This window comes from Silene latifolia, chromosome X (assembly GCF_048544455.1).
Source record: "Silene latifolia isolate original U9 population chromosome X, ASM4854445v1, whole genome shotgun sequence".
Classification (NCBI taxonomy): domain Eukaryota; kingdom Viridiplantae; phylum Streptophyta; class Magnoliopsida; order Caryophyllales; family Caryophyllaceae; genus Silene; species Silene latifolia.
In genome coordinates this window covers 329,738,526-329,761,583 of record NC_133537.1, presented here as the reverse complement: position 1 = coordinate 329,761,583, position 23,058 = coordinate 329,738,526, and the positions used below count along the sequence as shown (strand labels likewise).

The 23,058-nt window shown below is 34.2% G+C and overlaps 2 protein-coding genes and 1 pseudogene across 8 annotated transcripts in view; 1 reads left to right on the top strand and 2 right to left on the bottom strand.

Annotated features, from left to right (window-relative positions):
* LOC141618544 (serine carboxypeptidase-like 3) overlaps positions 1–6,364 on the bottom strand; it is a 46,710-nt gene extending 40,346 nt beyond the window's left edge. For 2 of the 4 annotated variants that reach the window (XM_074435649.1, XM_074435651.1), the window contains exons 1-3: positions 6,150–6,364; positions 790–932; positions 403–479 (exon numbers count right to left, since the gene is read on the bottom strand). In XM_074435649.1, the coding sequence (XP_074291750.1) occupies positions 403–479; positions 790–932; positions 6,150–6,301 (372 nt within the window). In that variant the 5' untranslated portion in view covers positions 6,302–6,364. The remainder of the gene's footprint in view (positions 1–402; positions 480–789; positions 933–6,149) is intronic. The other 2 variants (XM_074435648.1, XM_074435650.1) reach the window with 1 other exon arrangement.
* On the top strand, positions 1,232–5,651 carry LOC141618548 (putative ethanolamine kinase). Of its 4 annotated transcripts, none has more exons than XR_012531425.1 (7): positions 1,232–1,399; positions 1,761–1,855; positions 2,667–2,819; positions 3,286–3,366; positions 3,902–4,024; positions 4,509–4,596; positions 5,349–5,651. XR_012531425.1 is itself a non-coding variant. In XM_074435655.1 (4 exons), exons 1-4 carry the CDS (start codon positions 3,489–3,491, stop codon positions 5,353–5,355), a joined length of 249 nt encoding a protein of 82 aa, XP_074291756.1. In that variant the 5' UTR covers positions 3,397–3,488; the 3' UTR covers positions 5,356–5,651. The 4 variants fall into 4 exon arrangements, 1 of the variants encoding a protein (XP_074291756.1); XR_012531424.1 differs by having other exon boundaries at positions 2,667–2,829; XR_012531423.1 differs by having other exon boundaries at positions 1,761–2,067; positions 2,667–2,829.
* A 14,711-nt stretch (positions 6,365–21,075) lies between the features above and the next one.
* Positions 21,076–22,500, bottom strand: LOC141620830 (uncharacterized; annotated as a pseudogene).
* Positions 22,501–23,058: the final 558 nt, after the last annotated feature.

Genomic DNA, 23,058 nt, shown 5'->3' with positions numbered 1-23,058 from the left:
TTGAATTGTGTTGCTCGACATAGCGAGGGTGGGAAGAAGACGAGTTTTAGGTTTTTAGGGTTGATAGGATCGGGAAGCCTCTGATACCATGTAAGGATTATGAGAAAGTTAATTATATTGCATAATTACAAAGGTTACAATGATGAGTATATATATACTACTACAATGCATTGGAGAGCAAGCAGAAACCTAGCAACGTATTTACCTAAAACGAATGAAAGAACTAAGGTGATTATAAGAATTAGGAAATACGGAATATTAACACAATATGGAAAAGATAAACTAGGAAATATTTCTAACATACCTTTTACCATTTATGAGACTTTTCTTAAAACTTGTGTCCAAACGCATGAGTACATTGAATTGGACATTAAGGAATAACAAATAGCATAAAATAAATACCTTAGACCACGAGTATTGCCTCGGCAATAATCTGGGTAATGTCCCATTGTATTCCTTCTCTTCAAGCTGAAATGGTCCTACAAATAAGTGGGAACTGAATTATAGATAATTGAATCTTCATGCATTGAAATGTTGTTTAATGTTAGTTGGTTTTATTTTCAAATTTTCGTTATTGCAACTACATATTGTATATTTATATCTCTTTTTTAATCAAGTCGTTTTAAATTCGAATGTATGGAGTATAATTTTTTCCCTAAAATTTCCGCTCTTTAAAATCACAAAAGTTCTAACAAAAACATACTCCCTATAGCAATTATTTATTTACCTTTTTTTTACTACGCATATATATATGTAGCGGAAATAAGACATGGAAAATGAAAAACATACCTATTTCGTATAGTAATGCAGACATTCCAGAGCAATGAGGTCCTCCAGGCAACCAAAGTAATATGGGATCTTCTTTGGGATTATTTTCCGACTCTACAAAGTAGTAAAATAATTGTAGTTCCTCTTTTTCTACCCCAATATATCTGTCATGTGTAAGCAAGGGTTCTTGTCAAGCATATCGATAATTACACTAGTAGAAAAAACACCTATTGCGTCAGTCGATTTACGTCGGTTCTACAAAAAATGACGCAAACAGTACTTAATTTTGGCGGGATTCCATTTTCGCCATATAGTCTAGCTTTTTGCGTCGGTTCTCAGCAAAACCGATATATTTGGTCAAATATATCAATTATCTTACTAAACTGACTTATTTAATATTATGTTTTTGCATCAACTGTACCTGAAACCGATGCAAATACCCGTTCCCATATTAAGTCAACACATCCCTTTCCCATTCATTCCTTCGAAAAAAATAAACACTCCTTTCCCCATTCCCTCATTCAATCAACACCACATCGCCCCACCGACCCACTGCCGACCCACTGATGACTCGCCGCCGACTCGCCATCTATTTCTATCATTCCCTCAACTATTGATTTGGGATCTTCAGGTAAGTTTTCTAATCTAAGTTTTTGCTTTTCTATTCTACCGCATACTTATACAAACTCTTCTCTATTGATTCTGACCTCACGTTTTTCTTCATTAACGTCATCGACGTTGGGGGTTTTTTATAACTGCGTGGTAGCTGATTTTTTTCGAGTTCAACCTGATTATAAAGGTTTTTAATTTTCAAGAACTTTTTTTGTTCTATAAGTTTAGATGTATAATTTTGATTTTTACCTGCTAATGTGGTAAGAATCAGGTAGTTTATTTACAAATTTATGTGGGTAATTGTTAGATTGTTAGAATTGGATTTGATCTTTTGGTTAAGGGATGTTTAATCAATGCTAAATGTGCAATTTCTTATGTAGATAATCTTTCCATTTGGGGCTTGCTGAATCAATGCTAAATGTGCGAAACTGATCTCGTATGGTATCACAACTAATTGAGGATTAAATATGTTAGGGTAAGTAATATTTGGGGATTTTTATGACAAAACCAGGCGGATAACCAACCCTCGACCGGCCCTCTTTATTATATGGCGTTTTCTTCGTTCCAGCTGAAAACAAAGATATTATAACATCGACAACCTGTTGCTATGCAATGGTTGCTTTGCTTGCTGGATTATCTTTGTAACTGGCCCCTTCAATGCTCAAATTATATGGTGTCCCCTATGTGGTAGCTTTCCATTACCTTATTTGCAATTCATCTTGGAGCATATAATTGTGTGTTTACGAGTATTTTCAGTGGTTTAATTTCAAGAGTAAATATGATCAAAAATTATGATATTACGAGTTACTACTTTGTCTAAGGCGTGGCCCATGGCTGCCCCTTCAGCAAAGATCTCAAAAATAGAAGACAAGGAGAAGGTGAGGAGAAGATGTCGCTTTCCTCGTGTTCCCTCAAAAAACAAGCTGCATTTGTCACTTGTAAAGGACTCCCTTGGCTGCCATGTGATTCTCTTATACTTGAGATTATTTGAGGACCAATATTCATCCATGAACAGGCCATTTAAAACATTTAGGAAGGCATAAATGACATTGCTCTAAATAGGTGCCAAAACAGACTAGTTCAGTAGCATTCTTGAATCAGACCCTTCTTGCAGACACCATAACTTACTCCTCATAATGATTGAAAATGCCCTATAGGTACCAAATGAAAGCTACTTGAGTTAGATACCACCTCTGAAAAGAATTACTCCTATATGTTGTCTGGTTTGAGAGGTATGATCATTTTAGTACTGACAGGTCATGCTGAACTTGTGTTGTACATTTCAGCACGCAGGTGGCAGTTTTCAGATGGCATAACTCTAGACTCAAGGTGAACCACGTGCTGACCCATATACCAAATCGAAGCTAGATGAGTTTTCTATCATTTCCAACGGGAATCATGCAAGAACATGGCTTGGATCTTGAGTTATTAAACCGTTAGTAAGTTCAGGTCAGAAATGTGTGTCATAGCATTCTTCTGCTCAGGTGCTCTTGCGCAAACCATAAGTCGAGCTACACATAAGATATAAGCATAATTCCACCACTTAGTTTTAGCTAACATTCCAAGCTTTCCAACCATATAAAGATCACGAAATATTATTGAGTGTAGCTCAAGATATGATGCCAATAACAGGCTCTCCTATTTTGACCTGCTGTCAAAATGCTCTTTCGAGTATGCATTTGTTATTTCGGTGCAACCAAGAGCTTGAATACTTGTAATGCTTACTATGATCACTAAACTTATAGTCAATTGATTACTCCTGTTGCAGACCCCCTTTATTTAAAGAATTTGCTCTCAAATTCTGTTTGATCAAAACCCTTAGCACCTGCTGCACATCTCATAACCCATGAACCCAATATTAGTTTAGTTATTTAACCATCTGATACAGTTGGCTCTGATTTTCAGCCTTTCATCATGTGGTTGGACTTGGTCACTTATTTTGCACATCATGGCCATTAAGACAAACTTCTGTGGCATGGTGGAGAGGTATTTCTATCTTAAGTTTAGTTTGCGATTGATTATTAGTATGGCTACTATGTTATCTGCCCTTTTCCTCCCTTCTCTTGTAACTGCTGTTTGAGGGGGCTTTTACTGTAAACCTTGGTGACATGCTGGATTGCTGGAGCATTGTTGTTTTAAGTAAGCTGCTTCTTTGAGTATTTTTTCTCACTACGAATGCCAAATATGCATTATGAGATTTGAATGTTGTAGCTGCAGTTTAAAGTTCACATAGATAAAAAAACTTTCTACTCTAGGTTACTTGGATAACATGTTTAGCTACATTGACAATGAATACGTGAGTCTTTTACGGGAGTCTTTGTCACGTTAGGGTAAAGTGAATAAAACTGTGAAATTAGTATTTAAATTTGGGTGGTAGGTCAAATTGTCAAGGAGGAAATATGCAGGTCTGGAGTTTGTTGCTCTTTCAGTTGAAATATTTTGGCTTGGGACATATTTATCAGTATCTAGTCTCATGTGTACTAACTTTTCTCTTTTTTATTCTGGTAAAACTATGTGATAGATATGAGGGAGCCAAAGTTGATAGCCGAAATAGCTAAGCAGCTAAGAAAATTTCACGAAGTAGACATTCTTGGTTCCAGAGAACCTCAGCTGTGGATTGACATATCTAAGTTCTTTGCAAAAGGTTTTCCTCTAAATGAACTCTCTATATCTTGATGTGTTCCTTCTCGGAGTTTGTCTGTTGCAGCATATTGATACTTTACTCGGCTAATGTCAAACAAATGTGCTTATCTTCTTCGATTGACTATGTTTGTTTCTATCACAAGAGGCTGTGTTTTTGTACTGTGTTGGACATTTTGAGCCATTTTCTTTGAAGAATGATTGCATAATCGTCTAGGGGCGCAAAACAATAATTAGAAATGTTTTGCTCCCTGCCTTTTCTTGTTAGTTTTTGCATCGGTTTTGAGTTCAAACTTTGTAGTTTAAATTTTGATGTTTGGTTGCATCCTTGATTATTTGAACATAAAGAAAAAGTAGTATATTAAGATTTTCATATATGATCTTACAGCTATGAATTTGATTTTTCCAGTTTTAATTTGCTACACTGTTTTATGGGCTATGCAGTTATTTGTAATGCCTACATGTTTAATCTCAGCTTTTGGTTGCAGCATCAAACCTCAGATTCGATGATATAGAGAAACAAAGTATGAAACTATCTCCTTCGAAGAAGTTCAAAGTGAAGTCACTGAGCTCAAGGTGACCTTCTGTCTCTTTAAATTCAGAAGTATCCTTATTTGTGATTCCATTGAAAATGACTTATCGTTGTTCTTATGCTGCTATGCCCTAAGAAAAACAACCGAGGGCTTGATAGTTTAGGTTCAAACTTGTAAATTCATTACTTAAAGTCAGTATTATGGGAATGAAAAGGGTCTTGTATATCATTTTTGTTCATCCCTGCAGAGTTCATTAGTTGTTTCATTGTTTTTTTTTATTAAAGGGACGTTGCCTGAGGCCTCAACGATGGTCATGGGCCCTCATGAGTGTGACTTCAGGATGCATAGTTGTCATTATGTCTTGTTTGTGTGGAATTGGTTGATGCTCCCCTTTCTCCACTGGTCTCCTTAGCCAAAGTCTGATTTTAGGTTTATTCTATCTTGTCTAATAAGCACATGGACAACTTCTATCAGCTTTAGTTTCTCAGTATCCTCTCAATGGTACGTGAATGAGCTTGATTGGTTGATATGCAGTACATATATGGGATCATGTTTCTTCAATGATTTCTTCACCTACACTTCTTATTTTTCACACAAAATTATAGTTTCAGGGAACGAGCAAAAGTTTTTTTCCCCTTTCTACCTTAGGATAATATGCTTTACCTAGCATTTAACGTGCTTTGGCGAAAGTAATTGTACGTGAGGCGACTTTTTTTTTAGTAAATAGCAAATGATTTTTTTTAGTGTAATTGCTTGATCGTACGCTGAAAGTATTATGTTTTGGTTGTGTGGTAGGCTTTAACTGAAGGACTTCATGCTCCGGTTGTATTTTCTCACAATGACTTGCTATTGGGGAACATAATGGTGAATGAAGAGGAAGGTGAAACCACCACGAGGCAGTTCAGCAAATACTGTACTGAATTGAGTAATAATTATGCCTTTTGTTAGTAGCAAATATTGTACTGATTTTAGAGGGTTGATTTGGCATGTGTGTGTATAGATTTTAGAGTATTTATCTCCTAATAAAGGAGGATTGTAATGTAAAATTGATAATTAGGATATATTATTTTAAATTAAATGATTTGAATGTTTTTTTACACTAGTGTAAGTTAAGGTATTCAGATTGTGTAATTTCGGCAGCAAATTTATATTTATAAAAAAAAGCATTAATAAATTGCGTTGGTTCTTGAAAGAAATGATGCAAATGAGAAAAATGAATTTGCCCTAAAACAAAATATCAATTGCATCAGTTATGATAACAAATGACGCAAAGAATAAAGAAAATGCATCGGTTCTAAAAAGAACTGATGCAAATGTTGAAGCATTTGCGTCGGTTGTACCTACAATTGCCCTAAAAGAACTGACGCAATTGGTGATTTTTTGCGTCGGTTTTTAAGACACAACTGACGCAAATGTTGAACTTTTTGCGTCGGTTTCACAACTGACGCATATCAAATACGACTCCTCGATATACGTCAGTCCAAAACCGACGCAAAAGGCCTTTTACAACTGACGCAATAAGGGTTTTTTCCATTAGTATTAGCTAGTAAAATACCAAGTATCATGCATTATTGTAAGTAGAAAATGATGACTAACCCAGTTTCGAGCACTGAAGGAAGAGGTCCCTCGTAGCCAGGGAGCGACGTAATCCTATTCTGACCAAAAACGACTTGAGAAATATTCATGAAATGCCATAAACCAAACAAGAAAGGTAGAATATAATTGAAGCCGTTTTTTGGGATTGCCATTATTCTTTTATGTTTGTGTTAGGTATTATATTGCACTTCGAATTTGGTTGGGAGCTCGTCATTTGAAGCTTTTATTTATAGATAGAGATGGATTTGTTTTGTAGCTAGTTGTGAGCTTCCATAGTGCAAGTGATGTCTGAAAGGTGAAGTCGTTAATGCCGTAACTAATGTCACTTGATTCACGAGTCCTCGTAAGAGACTTGAGTTTGTTATCACTTTGTAAAAGTATTTGACATATTTGTTACACACTTTTTCGCATCTTTTTTAATTGAAGAAAAACTACAAACGTTCTTACTATGTAATCGTTTTTGGTTGGTAGCTTGTTAATCGGCCTGGGTAAATAATCGAATTTAGTTGGTAGCTTTTTCTTCAATATCCATGCGTGATGCGTCAAGGTGTCTAGTTACGCTCCCTTGAGAATTGAGATGAAGATATTCGTTTTATAATTGAACGACTGGTATTTGAGTTGTTGGGACTATAAAATGGATTTATTCTTGTTGATTTTCGCAGTACAATTTTTACTCACGCAGTACACCTTTTCCCAAATTACCCCTCTCATTTCCCCTTCATGAATTTTTACCTCTCTAAAAAACAGTGTACTGCACGACTGCACATAAACAGGAATAATACCAAAACCAAAACAACCACCCCATCCCACCACCCAACCACCCTATTCCACCACAGATCTGCCCATGTGCAGTCGCTCTCCCACCACCGGCCGCCGACAAACCACTAAAAGCCTCACTACCATGGCCGCGCTACAACCACCCACTCTCCCCCCACACTGCTACTCACGCTCGTCCTGCCACCCACACACCGCCATCACTTACGTGCCCTCTCCACTCGACGCCATACACCCACGTCGTCACCTCAGCAACCCCAAACAACCAACCACTGCCCCCAAGAAATTACAAACCCTAACAAACAAATCCAAAATTTTAGAAATAAGTAAAAAAGAATGGTTAATTTTATCAATTAATTCCAATTTATGAATCAAATAGTTGGTCTTCAATCAAATTAGGATTGTTATCAAATAAATTTGATAGATTTGAGATGTTGAAGTATTTAGGCTCAGGGAGAAATAGTTGTTCTTCAATCAAAGAGTTTATTTTAACTAAGGGTATGAAAATGGAAAATCGTAAAAAGTACTCAGTTGAGTAAAATTTGAACTGCGAAAATAAATTGCGATAAAAATTTGAGTATGTTTAATATGAGTAATTTACTTCATCCGTCTCGGTTATTTGTTTAACTATTTCATATTAAAGGTTCTTAGTCATTTATTTACCTTTTCAAATTCAATAGGTTTTGGTATAGACGGGTGGGGCGAACAGACGGGTAAAGACCTCTAATAAAATGGGTAGAGGAGACAAGGTGGGGCACCCCCATGTGCTTTCCACTTTATGGCAAATGTGTATTTTGTGAGGAAAAATGGTATCCGTCTATACGTATAGACGGATAGTGTCCGTCTATAATGAGAATTTGTGTTTCAAATTAGGTATGTTTTTTTATGACTTGTCATCTACCAACAACAACCCTCACAAATAGTCTTCTCTCATTTTCTTGGTCTTTGTGCCAAAGATAAAAGTAAACAAATGATCCACGATTGAGCGAGTATAAGAGCAATAGTAATAGTGGTTCTTATTCTTGGGGTTATCAATAAGAACTCAAAATAAAAAGTTCTTCTATTGCACCTACAAGGTTGTTCTTAATTTTAAGAATTAAGTTCTAAAATAAGAACTTTGTTGTTTATACATGGGAATTTGGGGACCAATAAACATGACTTTGAAAATTGTGAATACCAATTACATATTTACTATTTTTCATTTAACAACTTTATAAAAATGTATCTATTGTGAATAAAAGTTCTTAAACATTGAAATTAATGAAATGTGACATGGCAAGATAAGAACTTTATGTAGAGTTCTTCTATTGCTATTGCTCTAACTTAGACCTTTTTTCTTTTAGCAAAAAGATAATTTTATTAACGAAAAGTCATATGACATTTATAGAATATTTCAAATTTGACCGGATAATTAAATTAAATTCTCATCAAAACAAAAACAAAGATCACTAAACTGAATTTGCTCCGTTTTCTGCACAATTTTTACAATATCGTTCTTTCAAATATAATTTTTCAAAAGAGGGTCTTTAGACCGTTCAAAGAGAGTTTTTAAATCAATTTAATCTAAACTGATATATTATAGACTTGTAGCCGATAACCTGTCAGCATTTGTAGTATCATATACTCCCACAATCCACGGAGATTGATGGAGGGAATGCTATACATAGGATAACTAATTGATTTACAGAAAAGCGCAATAGCGAGATTGATGCAGCCAAGTAGCCAACATATCTCAACCAGGGATCAAACGATTAGCTACCGGCCACGTCCAACCTATTAGAGATAAGAATATTATAATTGTATGATATAATATACTCAGACAGGGAAGTGCGGCCACCATGTCTCCGCCATGATGTTGAGTTCCAAATGGAGTGCGGTGGTCGCACGTTTGCCCTCAGGTGGAGATACGGTGCGTGGTGGTTCCACGCCTGAATCCTTCCTTATTATTTTTGTAAATTGATTAGTTTACTTAACGGTATTTCGATTCACTTAATTCGATTACTTTAATTGATATGTTACTTGATTAAGTTAATAGGCTTGTTCCTTAATTTTGTTTCGTTAATTCGCTTAGTTTTAATTCGTTAATTCAATAATTTTCAAGTTCATTAGATAGAAAACAGAGATTAAAGAAATGTATAGTGAAATTTATGAGGGAGAAACAAACTTATCCATTGATAAAATACGTGATGATTTAAAGGAATTATGTCGACCATATTTAAGAGCTCACAAAATAAATGGATCAAATCTTGGCCCATAACCAAAAAGTATTAAAAACTAATGGGAGTGGAAAACCCCACGAATCCAACCGCAAAAATTGACCCAAGAACAAAAAGCTATAACCCCTCCTCAACCACACATTAACCAACCCATAACACAATATCCAACAACATCAAAAGCACTATCCAGTAGACTCATCCAAAACTAATCAATGTTCTCAAATGAAGAAATCATTTTTACTACTCTTCTACTATGCCATAATCACTACTACAATAATGTTGCAATGTCTATGTATAACAGGCAATAACAACAACGTGTATCACCCTATAATATTAGTCCCTGGAGCCGGGGGTAATCAACTTGAGGCGAGGCTCACGGGTGATTAGTTGATTACAAGCCGGGGGTAATCAATTTGGACGAAAAATTCTTTCGTCCAGGCCCATTTCGTGTATTTTTTATTATTATTTTTTTTGTTTCCGTCTTATATATTTTTTTAAAAAAAATTTTCCGACTCGTTTTGTATAAAACAATTAAAATAATTAATTACCGTCTTTATATTATATTTTTTTTTAATTTTTTCCGACTCGTTTTGTATAAAACAATTAAAATATTATGTTTTTTTATTTTTTATTTTTTACGACTCGTTTCGTATAAAATAATTAATTATTATTAACAAAATTATCTAAATGCGTGCGCAGGTGAATAACGATGGAGACGGTATTGATTACTCAGATCATTTTACTGTTAGAAATCTATATCTCATTACTTTACATATTAATATATGTTACATTTAATTTAGTCATAAAATTAAATACAAATCTTATGCATGCAAACATAAGTAAGAAGAGATAAGAAAATCGATTTCTCACTATCTAAATTTCGGTCATCATATGGGCACCAACAAGGTCTCCTTCTTGTTAGTTCTTGAGCTCAAATACTTTGGGATGATCCTCCATAACCCAAGTTTTCAAAGTAGAAAACCTTCTCTTGATTGCACCCAAGACTAACCAAAATACCCACATAAAGATTAACTAGATCTTGATGTAAGTAACCTTAAAATAAATATAATAAGTGTATAAATACTACACTAGTATAATATGGAGTTTATTAGAATTTTTATGAACAAAAGAACACAAAACTTCTTGTGTAATTTTTAGAGAGAATTTTAATTTTCTTCTCACCCTTTTCTTATGATCATCTCATCAAAAATGAACAACAACAATAATCATGTATGTTAAGGGGGAGTGGCCGTTTTTTTTTAAGTGGGTATAAGGAGTGTAATTTTTGTCTTTTCCATGCCCAATAGCTTTTGTGCATGGGTTAGACAAAAATTGCTTTGGTTAGAGTAACCAATAGAAATCAAGGCATGTTTTAAACTTGTCTCTTTTGTGTCTAGTGCACACAAAACAAGGCATGTTTTACACGGTACAAATGACCCATTTACGGGTCCATTTTGGTTCTTATATTTGTCGCACAAACACGTGTAATTTTATTTTAAACATCGTCTTATGTTCAAATAATTTCCGATTAATTTGATCAACAACACTCTGTAAATATACGTATACAACTGCACATATATTTTACGTGTCAATACTAATCACATTAGTCAATTAGTACAAATTTTGATAATTAACCGTTAATTATTAATTCCCGTCTCAAATAATTAATTATCGCATAATTAAATAATAATTTCCGTGCCTCGAGTTCAAAACTCGAAATCTCTCCAAGTAATTTGTTCGACTAACTTTAGTCAATTTTAAGGAATTAAATAACTCGTATCGTCATACAATTAATTAATTTTTTTTTTCAATTAAGGAAATCGTCCTTTAGGTGTGACCTTAAGGGATCAACTGATCACCACCATCGCACGACAGTAATGTCAAACTCTAGCCAGCCAATCATTACAGATATGTGTGGACCAGTTGACTATATATGTAATGTATCATCCCTTTCGTATTCTTGATATGAGATTTAAATATGTGATCACTATATGATCGACAATTGTGATCGCATTATTGTCGGGGACACTTACTCCAACAATCTCCCACTTGTCCTCGACAAGTGTGCGTCACCAATTCTCTTGTCCTATTACTATCTCCCACTCAATGCAAGGTGTCTTTCAGGTCGTACTTGCAAGTGATCATATCGAGAGTAGTTTCCTCGATCTGGAGAATAACTGATTGACCGAAATTATCTACCATAGATACCTTCCGAGCGTGGCCATGCATTTCCAGTTCATTACTCCTCGAGTGGCCCTGAGATATTGTTTTTAACCCTGACAAAGAGGTGGACAATTCCTATCGCACTCATTCCCTTCGACTAGCCACAGCCATCATAACCCAAAATATGCCCATTTGACCCCATTTACGAAGGTCGTAGTAACACAAATCAAAGTTAATCTGAAACTGTGCCACCTTAGGTGAACAGTCTTTAGTCAAAAGAATCGACTCATTAGAATACATAGTAGCTCTCGCCACGACCAGGCTATATAAATTTGCCAGAACTCTATAAGCGGTCACTGCCCGACAAAGTGTTCCTAACAGTCTGCCTATGTGATCGACTAGTCATCTCACATGACTCTATGGCACTTGAACTTGCCATCAATCGCATCACTCTAGTCTCTTCGAGACGTCACCTCATACAAGTGACTATGAGCGAATACCATGTTAATCCGGGTTCACTTTAACGGGGTTCAATGTTGTCTCTACAACCCGTTTGGATGTAACAAAGTATAAAAGAAGTTTTTCAGCTTAAAAACTCGAACGACAAATGTGATTATCACATATGAATAGTCAATACCTGATTACTATTTCATATTCTATAATCTAATTTGATCTTTTATGTAGTTATTAATCTCAATCCAATTGAAATGACATGACGCATCATGTTAAGCCTATGAAAAGAATTCGGTTAGTAGGTTTTATCAACTTCTTGTACCTAACTCAACCTTACTACATACTCGTTTTCCTTTGTAATGTATACATTTGCATTACAAAACTTTCTGAGTACGTGTCGAGATCCAATCAAGACATCTAGCCTTAGAATAGCTCTCACTGTTTTCACAGTGTGAGAGACTCATCCTTCTTGCACATCTCATGATTGCAAGTGTACTCAATTTCCGTTGTAAATATTTCTCATTGTTCTTTATTGCCTAGAACGATTCTAGAAAATATATTTCTTAAATAACATAGCCGCAATGGTATCTTAACCATCTTAATGTGTTTTGATTATGGTTTTGTCAGAAACCATGCGCAATCTCAATTGTCAATTGTCACCTATGTAACACCCTTACACAAAATTGCATCAAAAACACTTTGTATTACATGCTTAATGCTTCTGCAAGCACTTAAGGGTAATCTTTATGGCTTACTTGATAACTATTACTTAAATTCGATTTGAAACAATTCATCATACTCAAAGTATATGAAGTGTTATACATCATTTCCTATTTAATTGATTCGGCAGCGGAAGCAAATGGAATCAATCAAATATGTTCAACTTGATTGAACTAGTCATGAATCTTATCAACATAAGACTTTTTATTTGACGCTAATATCATGTAGATTTATCTTCATAAATCCGTATATTAAAGATGTATTATAATACTCCATAAGTCTTAAATCATTCCCAATGATCAATGTGTCATCCACATATAAGACTAATTAAAATTTCCGTAACTGTAACAGCCCTAAATTTTCGTGACCAAAAGTAACGATCTAAACACAGAAAATTCAAAGTTGTCACTCCGCACTTGGCTACAATTCCAAGTGCAAGGTAAATACAGAACGGAAAATTAATATTAAATAGATTTCTGAAATACCCGTTAAATAAAACATTGCAGCGGAAGTCTTAAGTCTTACAAAATTCAAAACATTTAAATCCAAGCTCAAATAAATAAATCGAGTAAATCAAAATCTCGAATATTAAATAAGTTAAAGTCCAAAACGCCAAACTCCTTCCTCGCTCAAATAATCCCCGGATCCAGTATGCACCCGGCCATGCAGCATCTCAAACATCTCAATTGTACCTATCAACTGTACCCAAAACATAAATAGGTACAGGTTCCAGTGGGGGAACGACCCAAAACATAAGGACGTCAGCAAAGCTGAGTTTTAAGAAAATAATAAACAATGTTAAGTTTACAAAGATAAATTAATCAAATAAGATCGAATAAGAATAAAATAATATTCCGAAGACAGCATTTTCAACAACAATTTCCAAAACATCCAAAAACCAAAACTTTCACCACCTGTGTGCCAAGGTCCTACCCTTGACACGGTCTAGAGGTATCACCTGTGCTTGGTCAGACTTATAAGAATGCGCATCTCTTACATTTGGGCAGTCAGTAGGATGAGGCTGCCAAAGGAGAAAGTCTAACCCCCTAGCGAGTGGGGTGTTGGGAAATGTGTCCTCAACAAAAGTGCGATCACATGATTTAAATATCATTATTAAATCTCATATAAAGAATACGTAAGGGATGATTCAATTATATAGTCAACTGATCAACATTAATCGGTAACGATTGGCTTGCTAGAGTTTGACGTTACTGTCGTGGGACGGTGGTGGTCAGTTGATCCCTTAAGGTCACACCTAAAGGATGATGCCCTTATCCATAAAGTTGATTGATTGTATGACGATACAAGTTAATCAATTCCTTAAAATTGAACAATTCAATTTGTGAGAGAGAATATTGATATCTTATTGTAATGGGATTAAATAAGATTTATTATAGTAATAAAATGCTTTGTTACTAAAATTGTTTATTGTTTGAGAAACAATAGAGATAAGAATGAATGGTTAATTATAATTACAAGATATTGTGAATTATAATTACATGACCCATTTTATTTATGTGATCAAGTATCACTAGTCAATTTATTGGATGTAACTTAATTAATTCATAAAATGATATTTATGTGATAAATATGCATTAAATTAATTAATAACATGTATCATACTACATGTGACATATTGTGTGACAAATGACAAATTGACAAAATAAAATGGAAGTCCATTTTATGTATATGGACTGAAAATGGAGGGTGTGTTAGTGGGTTTTTGGTTGTTTTATTTTATTTGATAAAATAACATAATGATGTCTACCTACAACTAGTCTTACACATCTTACACATCTATTTCTTGTGAAGACCAAAAGAAAAAGTAAGATGCCCTATATGGGACTACCAAAAACCGGCCACCCTCTAACCATCATCACATTTTGAGAGTTTTTCTCTTATTATTATCCATTCACATGCAAACTCTCTCTTTTGTTCATCTTTCTCTAAAAACTTGAGAAATTTTGATTCAAATTGTTCATAAAAGATTACTAAAATTATTAATGTAATATATGAGTGTTAGTAATCAATTTTAAGGTAAACTACTAAATTAATATCTAGCTAATATTATTTAGTGGGGATAATGGGATAATCTTGGGTGCAATCAAGAGGAGAGATTCTAAACTTGGATCTTGTTCATCCATTATTGAAAAGCTCAAGAACTAACAAGAAGGAGATCTTGTTGGTGCCCATTTGACCGAAATTCCAATGGTGAGAAATTGATTTTCTTATCTCTTCTTATTTAGTTTGCATGCATAAGATTAGAATTTATTTTATGACTAAATAAATTTAAAACATATAAGAATATGTTAAGTAATGAGATATAGATTTTCAACAAGTGGTATCAGAGCACAAGGTTGTTTGCATGCAAATCGGTTATTGTTTTTCCGAGTTATATGATTAACAAACAAAACTTATAAATTTGTGTTTATTATGAAATATCACGAAATTTATTATGCATGTTAAAGTTTCTGGTCCTAAAATGTTTTAGGATATTTTGGTTTAATTTATGGATTTTATTGTTCATTTTATATAATATTGGCATTAAAATGTGATTTTTATGATAAAAATGTCATTTTTGGACGAAAATTAGGTAAACTTCTAATTTTCTAGTGGTTTTTGGATATGTTTTCACATATATTATTTTTAGATGATCTGTAAATTTTTAGAATTTTTTGAGTTTTTATGCTCGAAATATGGATTTTTCATGATAAAAATCGAATTTAAATGATAAATAGGTTAATATGAGATAAATTTCGAATCTGGTCATAGAAATTTAGTATGTTGTCACATGCAATTTTACAAGATGTGTGTTAAATAATAGGCTATATTGAAGTCTTTATGCATGATTTATGATTTTTTTGATGAAAAATAACATAAATAGTGACTTAATTAGTGAAATATTGCTAAAACATACTCCATGACTAAGGAAAAACGTCACATGTTGCATTTTATTATCTTTTTCAGATCTAAAATTGAAAAGTTGATGAATATAATTTTTCTCATGTTTTTATGATTTTTATTGATATCCGATAAACCGCAACAAAGTTTTTCCGATAATATTACGAAATTTTAACCTAAGTTTTTGAACATTATGAGTGTCATGGTATTTTTCCAGAATGTTCATGAGTTTAAATTTCAAATTTTGAATTCATTTGGAATTTTTGTGATTTATTTGAAGTTTATAACTTTTTATTGTATTTTTAGGTCCATTAATGAACAATTTTAAGAAATATGAGTTAATTATGGTCAAATAGTTAGTGGAGACTAATTTTGAGTCCTAAAGGGTTAGGGTAATTAACTTATGCATAAATATGAATTTATGTAATTTATTGTGATTTTAAAAGGTTAAATCACGCAAATCCGTAAAAACCGATTAATATACGATATTGGCTCCTTAAAGGCGATTTAGCATAAAATTGGGCATGTTCATACATATTATAATGCTGCATTTTATTTATGATTGTCATAATTTTATTTTATGTAATTTTGAATTATGTAATTTTTACTTAGTATGGCCTTAGGTTTTTAATTGGTATTACCCGAAATGTATGAGAATATCGATTCGGTTGTAATTTATTGTGATCTCGTATCACCGTTTTGTAATTTAATAGATTTATTTTATTTTAATTACAAATTTATAATAGGAAATTATGTAATTTGTTATGTAATTTATTTATTACGAAGTTCCTTAAATGACGGTGTCACTCAAGAAGGCGATACATAAATACGGTGTTACCTCGAGATGCGTGCCAAAACCGAAGTTCAAGGGACCAATGGAGTTGGTTTCCGAATATGTAATAGTTAATTAGATTTTCTATTTTAGGAAGGTCATACTAGGATTTAATTTATGCTTTGCATTTTATTTATATGTTGCATACATCGCTAAATCGCCATAACTAAAACATGCATTATCTTTTAATCGAGGTTATCGACCGTGTCAATTAGAATTATCGTAGTTCACCGCTTTAGTTCACTTAAAACGTGATAGATGATAAATTGACATGACCTCTCGCTAAAATAAACAATTGAGACATAGCCTTACCAAAAAGTAGAAACCATGAAAACCTATTTCGCGAGGGAGTGCACTCGGCCATCCCGGGGTACAAACCTTGTTACGTAGGGGAAGTGAGTGATAAATGTCTATCCACCGAATTCGTGTTGATGAGGATTTCATCGGCTATCCCGTGCCCAAGTTGATATGGATTTGGATCACGGACACATTTATTCGAAATTTGGATTGAGCTCAACGAAAGTATTCGTGACCGTAGTCGCATGTGTTCCGGGCTATAGATAAATATTAGAGTAATTTTATCGACCGAGAATTCTAAAAGTAGAATCGATTAAAGAGTTAGTCCACCGAGTTATATTGATAAGGGTTTCATCGGCTATCCCGTGCCCAAGTTAATATGAATTTGGATCTCGGAATCATTTATCATAGTTGGGTAGAGGTCACTATGTAAATGCTTTACTTGTTATTTACAAGTATTATTATAACGATGAATGTTTTGTTTTCATTATTCCGTTATCATATTGTTCTATTTCTTTACCACAATTCATATACGATATCATTTCGATTTTTGATTCAAATCTCCATTAAAACATTGTAACTAAAGACAAATATGAATTTGCTTCTAAAACCTCAAATGAACCATTGCTAAGGATCTCTTTTAAAGAGAATAGATAAAAGTTATTCATTATCAGACAGGTTTTTGATTCTTGACTAACACATCTACTTACAATGGATTGTTTCTCATATGCTTAATTAAATTAAGTACCTTGAAGCGATAAATTGTTTTGGTGATTAGATTTGTTAGAATTCGTAATTGACCAAAATAACGCAACCACTTCAATGAAAGTTTTAAGACTAAAACGAACAAATGAAGAGTAATCTTCATGAATTCAAATTTGCTTCTCAAAGCAAAGACTCATTGAAATGAGTGGAGCATTCTCTTAAACCGTTAAGATGAGGACGAGGTTCAAGAAGTAAAGATTATAATGGAATTGATACAAGGTAATGTTAAAAGTAAAGTTATTGAAAATAACGATACTAAACCTATCAATCCCGACTGATAAAGTTTCCATTGTCTTAAATGTTGGACACTAGAAAGGAAACTACCCCAAATTATTGAAGAATCAACAAGTTAGTTGTGGGACATCTAATGGGATCTTCTTCTTTAAATGTTTATTTGATTAAACATATATTTTGCTAGTACTATTTCGTCAATATTAGAAACCAGTGGAGGTTTTCATCATTATGTTTGATACATAGGATGATTAGAATATGACGACTAACAACAATGAAGTCGAGAGATAGAGTCATTGTGTACTCAATCTAGTTTTTGGGTTTAGAGTTGTACTTAATTATGACTATTAAGTACATAAACTCTAAATAAGAACACAAATTCTTGTTTGTGACGGCATATATCTGTCACTCTTGAGTGACGGATACCATTTTACCTCACAAAGCACCCACTTTTTCTCTCTCTGCAACACTATTTATGTGGTCCCATTTCTCCACAAACCCATTTTGTTACCATTTTATCTCACAAAATATCCGCCACAAATGGTAACTCGTCACAAGAGAGACCAATTGAAATAAGAATACAAACTTGTTAAGATACAAAAGAGGTTTCACTTTTGTGACCCTATACACCACGATTTGATGTATGGCTAGCCCATTATCAAGGTGATTATATTCTAAACCAAACTAGAATGATATATCATGAAGATGATGCAAGACTCAAATTGGTAACCCAAGATTAAACCTTAAATTTTGGAATGATTAACGCAAAGAGTTATCGAGTACTCTTGAAACCATTAGATCTTATGATATATGCGTATCTTGTATTCAAAGCAAGATGTCTCGTGCCCTTTTGGTTGAAAAGGAGATTGAGGTTGTAAATCATTGATCCAAAATAGGTTGATCATTTTCTTTTACCAATGATTTAGGTTGACACTAATGTGTTCACTCAATAAGGTAAATAGAGAAATCTTTGAAGAAGTTCAAAAGTTCAACGATGCACGATTTAGTCGTGATGGGATTATCAAAGTGAAGACTTTGATATAAGTCAAAGGAAATGTGATATAGTATCACAAGTTAATCTCTCTAAGCACGTATTATGGAATAATGTGTGTTTGGATAAGAATTCAAACGCTATTTGATATGGTTTGAACTTCAATCAAGTCACTTTGAGTTACTTGATCCTTTTGGGGATTTTATCATTTTGTCTAAGTTGTTTTTCTACTAAACCTAAACGATACATATGAGATATGAAATGGTAGAGTACCATGCTTGTAAGTTTTCACAAGAAACAAATGCTCATTTTTCCCTTTTCAATTATCACGAGTACAACGGGTTTTGCGGCTCGTGAAGCTGTCTTTCTAAAATACAAGTTTATTTTTAGAAGACAGAGTGGGAGAAATTATTCAAGAGCCACAAACAATGTTATGTCGCAGGAAACTCGTCTTTCTTGGCTACATGAGACGTTTTGTGTAAGACGTTGTTTCTTCAAAACCTAGGAGGTTAAATTCGTCACTTGTTAAAAATGATGAATTCATGCTACTTTAAAGAAAGTAAAAAGCTTATAACTTACAAAAGAAATTGTTAGATTCAAGTTGATTACTTCTGGAAAGTAATCGAGAAATGACTTACATAAGAGTGTTTAAGTCACAACTCAATACAAGGCTTAGAGACATGAAAATCCAAAATAAAAGGCTTGATTAGTGACAAAGGGTTTTGCACTAATAAAGACAGATTTCAAGGTTTGATTGTTTGCAAAGGGTATTGCACCAGTCGAAATGCTTAAGTCTATTTGGATCTTCTTAGGGATTGTGTTTCATTATTATGAAATACATAGCGAGTGAATCTAAAACTCACTTCTTCAATTAGAAGGAATGTATTCAATAAATCTCTTGAGTTTAGTAGATTCTTGCAATCCTGAGATAATGTGAAACTTAAGAGAGAATCTTAAGTAGGACATCAATGAGTTGGAATCAATATTTTGATCATGTTATAAAACTTTTATCGATAAGTCGAGAAGTTGTGTTTATACATGGAGTTTAGTGGGAGTTACGGAAATTTTAATTAGTCTTATATGTGTATGACATATCGATCATTGCGAATGATTTAAGACTTTTTGGAGTAATATAATACATCTTTAATATCTAGATTTATGAAGATAAATCCACATGATATTAGCGTCAATAAGAAGTCTTATGTTGATAAGATTCATGACTAGTTCAATTAAATTGAACATATTTGATTGATTCCATTTGTTTCCGCTGTCGGACCAATTAAATGAGTAATGATGTATAACACTTCATATGCTTTGAGTATGATGAATTGTTTTCAAAATCGAATTTAAGTAATCTTTACCAAGTAAGCCATAAAGATTACCCTTAAATGCTTGCAGAAGCATTAAGGAAGTAAATCAAAGTGTTTTTGATGCAATTTTGTGTAAGGGTGTTACACAAGTGACAATTGACAATTGAGATTGCGCATGGTTTCCGACAAAACCATAATCAAAACACATCAGGATGGTTAAGATACCATTGTGGTTATGTTATTTAAGAAATAGATTTTTTGGAATCGTTATAGGCAATAAAGAACAATGAGAAATGTTTACAACGGAAATTGAGTACACTTGCAATCATGGGATGTGCAAGAGAGATGGGTCCCGCACACTGTGAAAACAGTGGGAGCTATTCTAAGGCTTGAGGGCCTATGTCTTGATTGGATCTCGACACGTACTCAGAAAGTTTCGTAATGCAAATGTATACATTACAAAGGAAAACGAGTATGTAGTAAGGTTGAGTAAGGTACAAGAAGTTGATAAAACCTACTAACCAAAGCCTTCTCATAGGCTAAACATGATGAGTCATGTCATTTCAATTGAATTGAAATGAACAACTACATACAAGATCAAATTAGATTATAGAACATGAAATAGTAATCAGGCATTGACTATTCATATGTGATAATCGCATTTGTCGTTCGAGTTTTACTTTAAAACTCTCTTATTATACTTTGTTACATCCAAACGGGTTGTAGAGACAACATTGAACCCCGTTAAAGTGAACCCGGATTAACATAGTATTAGCCCATAGTCACTTGTATGAGGTGACGTCTCGAAGTGACTACAGTGTGATGCGATTGATGGCAAGTTCAAGTGTCATAGAGTCATGTGATATGACTAGTCGATCACATAGGCAGACTGTTAGGAACACTTTGTCGGGCAGTGACCGCTTATAGAGTTCTGGCAAATTTATATAGCCTGGTCGTGGCGAGAGCTACTATAGTATTCTAATGAGTCGATTCTTTTGACTAAAGACTGTTCGCCTAAGATGGCACAGTTTCAGATTAGCTTTGATTTGTGTTATTACGACCTTCGTAAATGGGGTAAAATGGGCATATTTTGGGTTATGATGGTTGTGGCTAGTCGAAGGGAATAAGTGCGATAGAAATTGTCCACCCCCTTATCGTTATAAATTAGTTAGGGAAAGGAAAAGCCTATGATACTATTACCCATATAGTAGAAATAGGATATTGGCAAAATGAGAAAATCATTTAATTAATCAGTTCTCGAACTCACCTCCAAAAACTAGGTTCCGGTCAAAGTCATGGCCTTCTGAAAGGCATCATTTTCTCGTTCAGATGATTGATCAGGATCTGTCCAATTAAGATTCAGTCTTCCCACTCTAGATGACAATTACGTATTGATTACGTATTTTGGCAAGAGATCTGAATTGTATTGGTTGATTCCGTTGTTTGCAGCATCAACTGCCTGCCGCCACAATGGCCAAATTGTGAATACGAATTTAGCAGTATAAAGTTATCCACCCAGCATCTCACCACTCACAGTCACAAGTCAACCCCTCCTTCCCCATACGCGAAGTTCAAATACCTCAACAAAGTTCTTGTAGACAGCTAGAAACAAGCGATGCACATCTGTGTGTTCCTGATCAACTTCAAGCTGTTTCGCTATTATCTCTTTTCCATAATGCTACAAATCCAAAGATAAGTATCATCAAACACATTCAACTAAAAGCAAACATTCCGAAAACATATAAAATCCCATTAAACCAAAATCGAACTCAAACCAATAATACCTATTCCCTCCGTCCCAATCATTTGTTTACCTTTGATAAAATACCTCTCACAAATAATATAATAGGTAAACAAATGATTGTGACGGAGGGAGTACAAATTGTACACATGCTCAACATTTCCATAAAACAAGTGTCTACCCCATTGGAAATGAAAGATAACCACTTCCACCATTTATTTGGGTTCACTCCATTTTTCTTTGGGACGTTCAAATTAATTCACTACATTTCTACTTTCGGCAATTTAACCCACAAAGCACTCCAATGCGAGTGCAGGCAATACTCTTCTTTAAATTATTTTTTCACTTAAAACATTAGTCCAAAAGAAAATGAAGTGAATTCAAGTGAACGGAGAAATTAAGTTACACTAAACACAAATATAAAATCATGCAAAAAAAAAGAAGGCGATTTCAATGAGACATTTCGTCGAACACCTTATAGACAAGACCAGCACTGCTAAGCTTAGTATCAAATCCATGACCAAAAACCTCATTAAACCCCTTTTGATGATGATCATACCGGTCTCGACTCGGCTCAAACACTCAACCAACTTCCACCACAGCATCCAGCGTCTCCAACACCTAATCCATAAACCCCATGTCAAAACTCAATGCCATTAATTAATATTAAAATAGAAAGGGTTAGAACATAACCTCGGGATCACGGGTTCGGACGATATTTGAACCCGAGAATTTGGAGGTGACGCGGAGGAGGGAGCAGCCAAGAGCCTCGTCGCAATGGAAGCTGCCATTGTGGGTTCCAATTCGCTTAGGGAGTTTTGTTAGGGTGGAGGATGAAGACGACGAAAGAAAGCGATTGTACGACGTCGTATTGGAAGGGGGAGTGAAGGTGGGTTTGTGAGAACGATGTAGGAGTAGCTTCAGTGTGGAACTCCATGGACGGTAGAGAGTTGTCATTGTAAGTTTGCACCAGTTTTTTGAAAAGACGCGCGGTTATCTTGTTAAAAACTCGTGTCTTTCCGCAAGGACAGTAATCTTTACACCAAGCTATTATATAATTCATATATGACCTTTAATATTTTTTCTTATAAATATTTTTTTCTCAAATTTAATATTTTTAGATTTAACTTCAATGTTTTAAAATAAAATACATAAGAGTTTTAATTAAAACTAATAAGTGATAATTAATTATGCATGATCAACATTTTATAAATAAATTTGTGATTGGTGTGTTCCGGGTGTAATTCCAGAGCAGATTTGTTACCACGTAAGCTTGTAGAATGATGACTTTGCTTGACTCTTCCTTTCGGCCTCTCCTGAAACAATGAACAAACTGAGGGCTCGGCTTGGTACCGAGCGAACTCACTCCGACGCTCAAGTCAGTAAACTTAAAGGGATTAAGTTGTGTGTTACTTGGCACAAAGTATATTGTAGAGAGATAAGGGAGTTGATACAGATTAGGGTGTTTAATTGATTATTTTCGGATCCTTTCCTCAATGAGGGTTGAGGAGTATT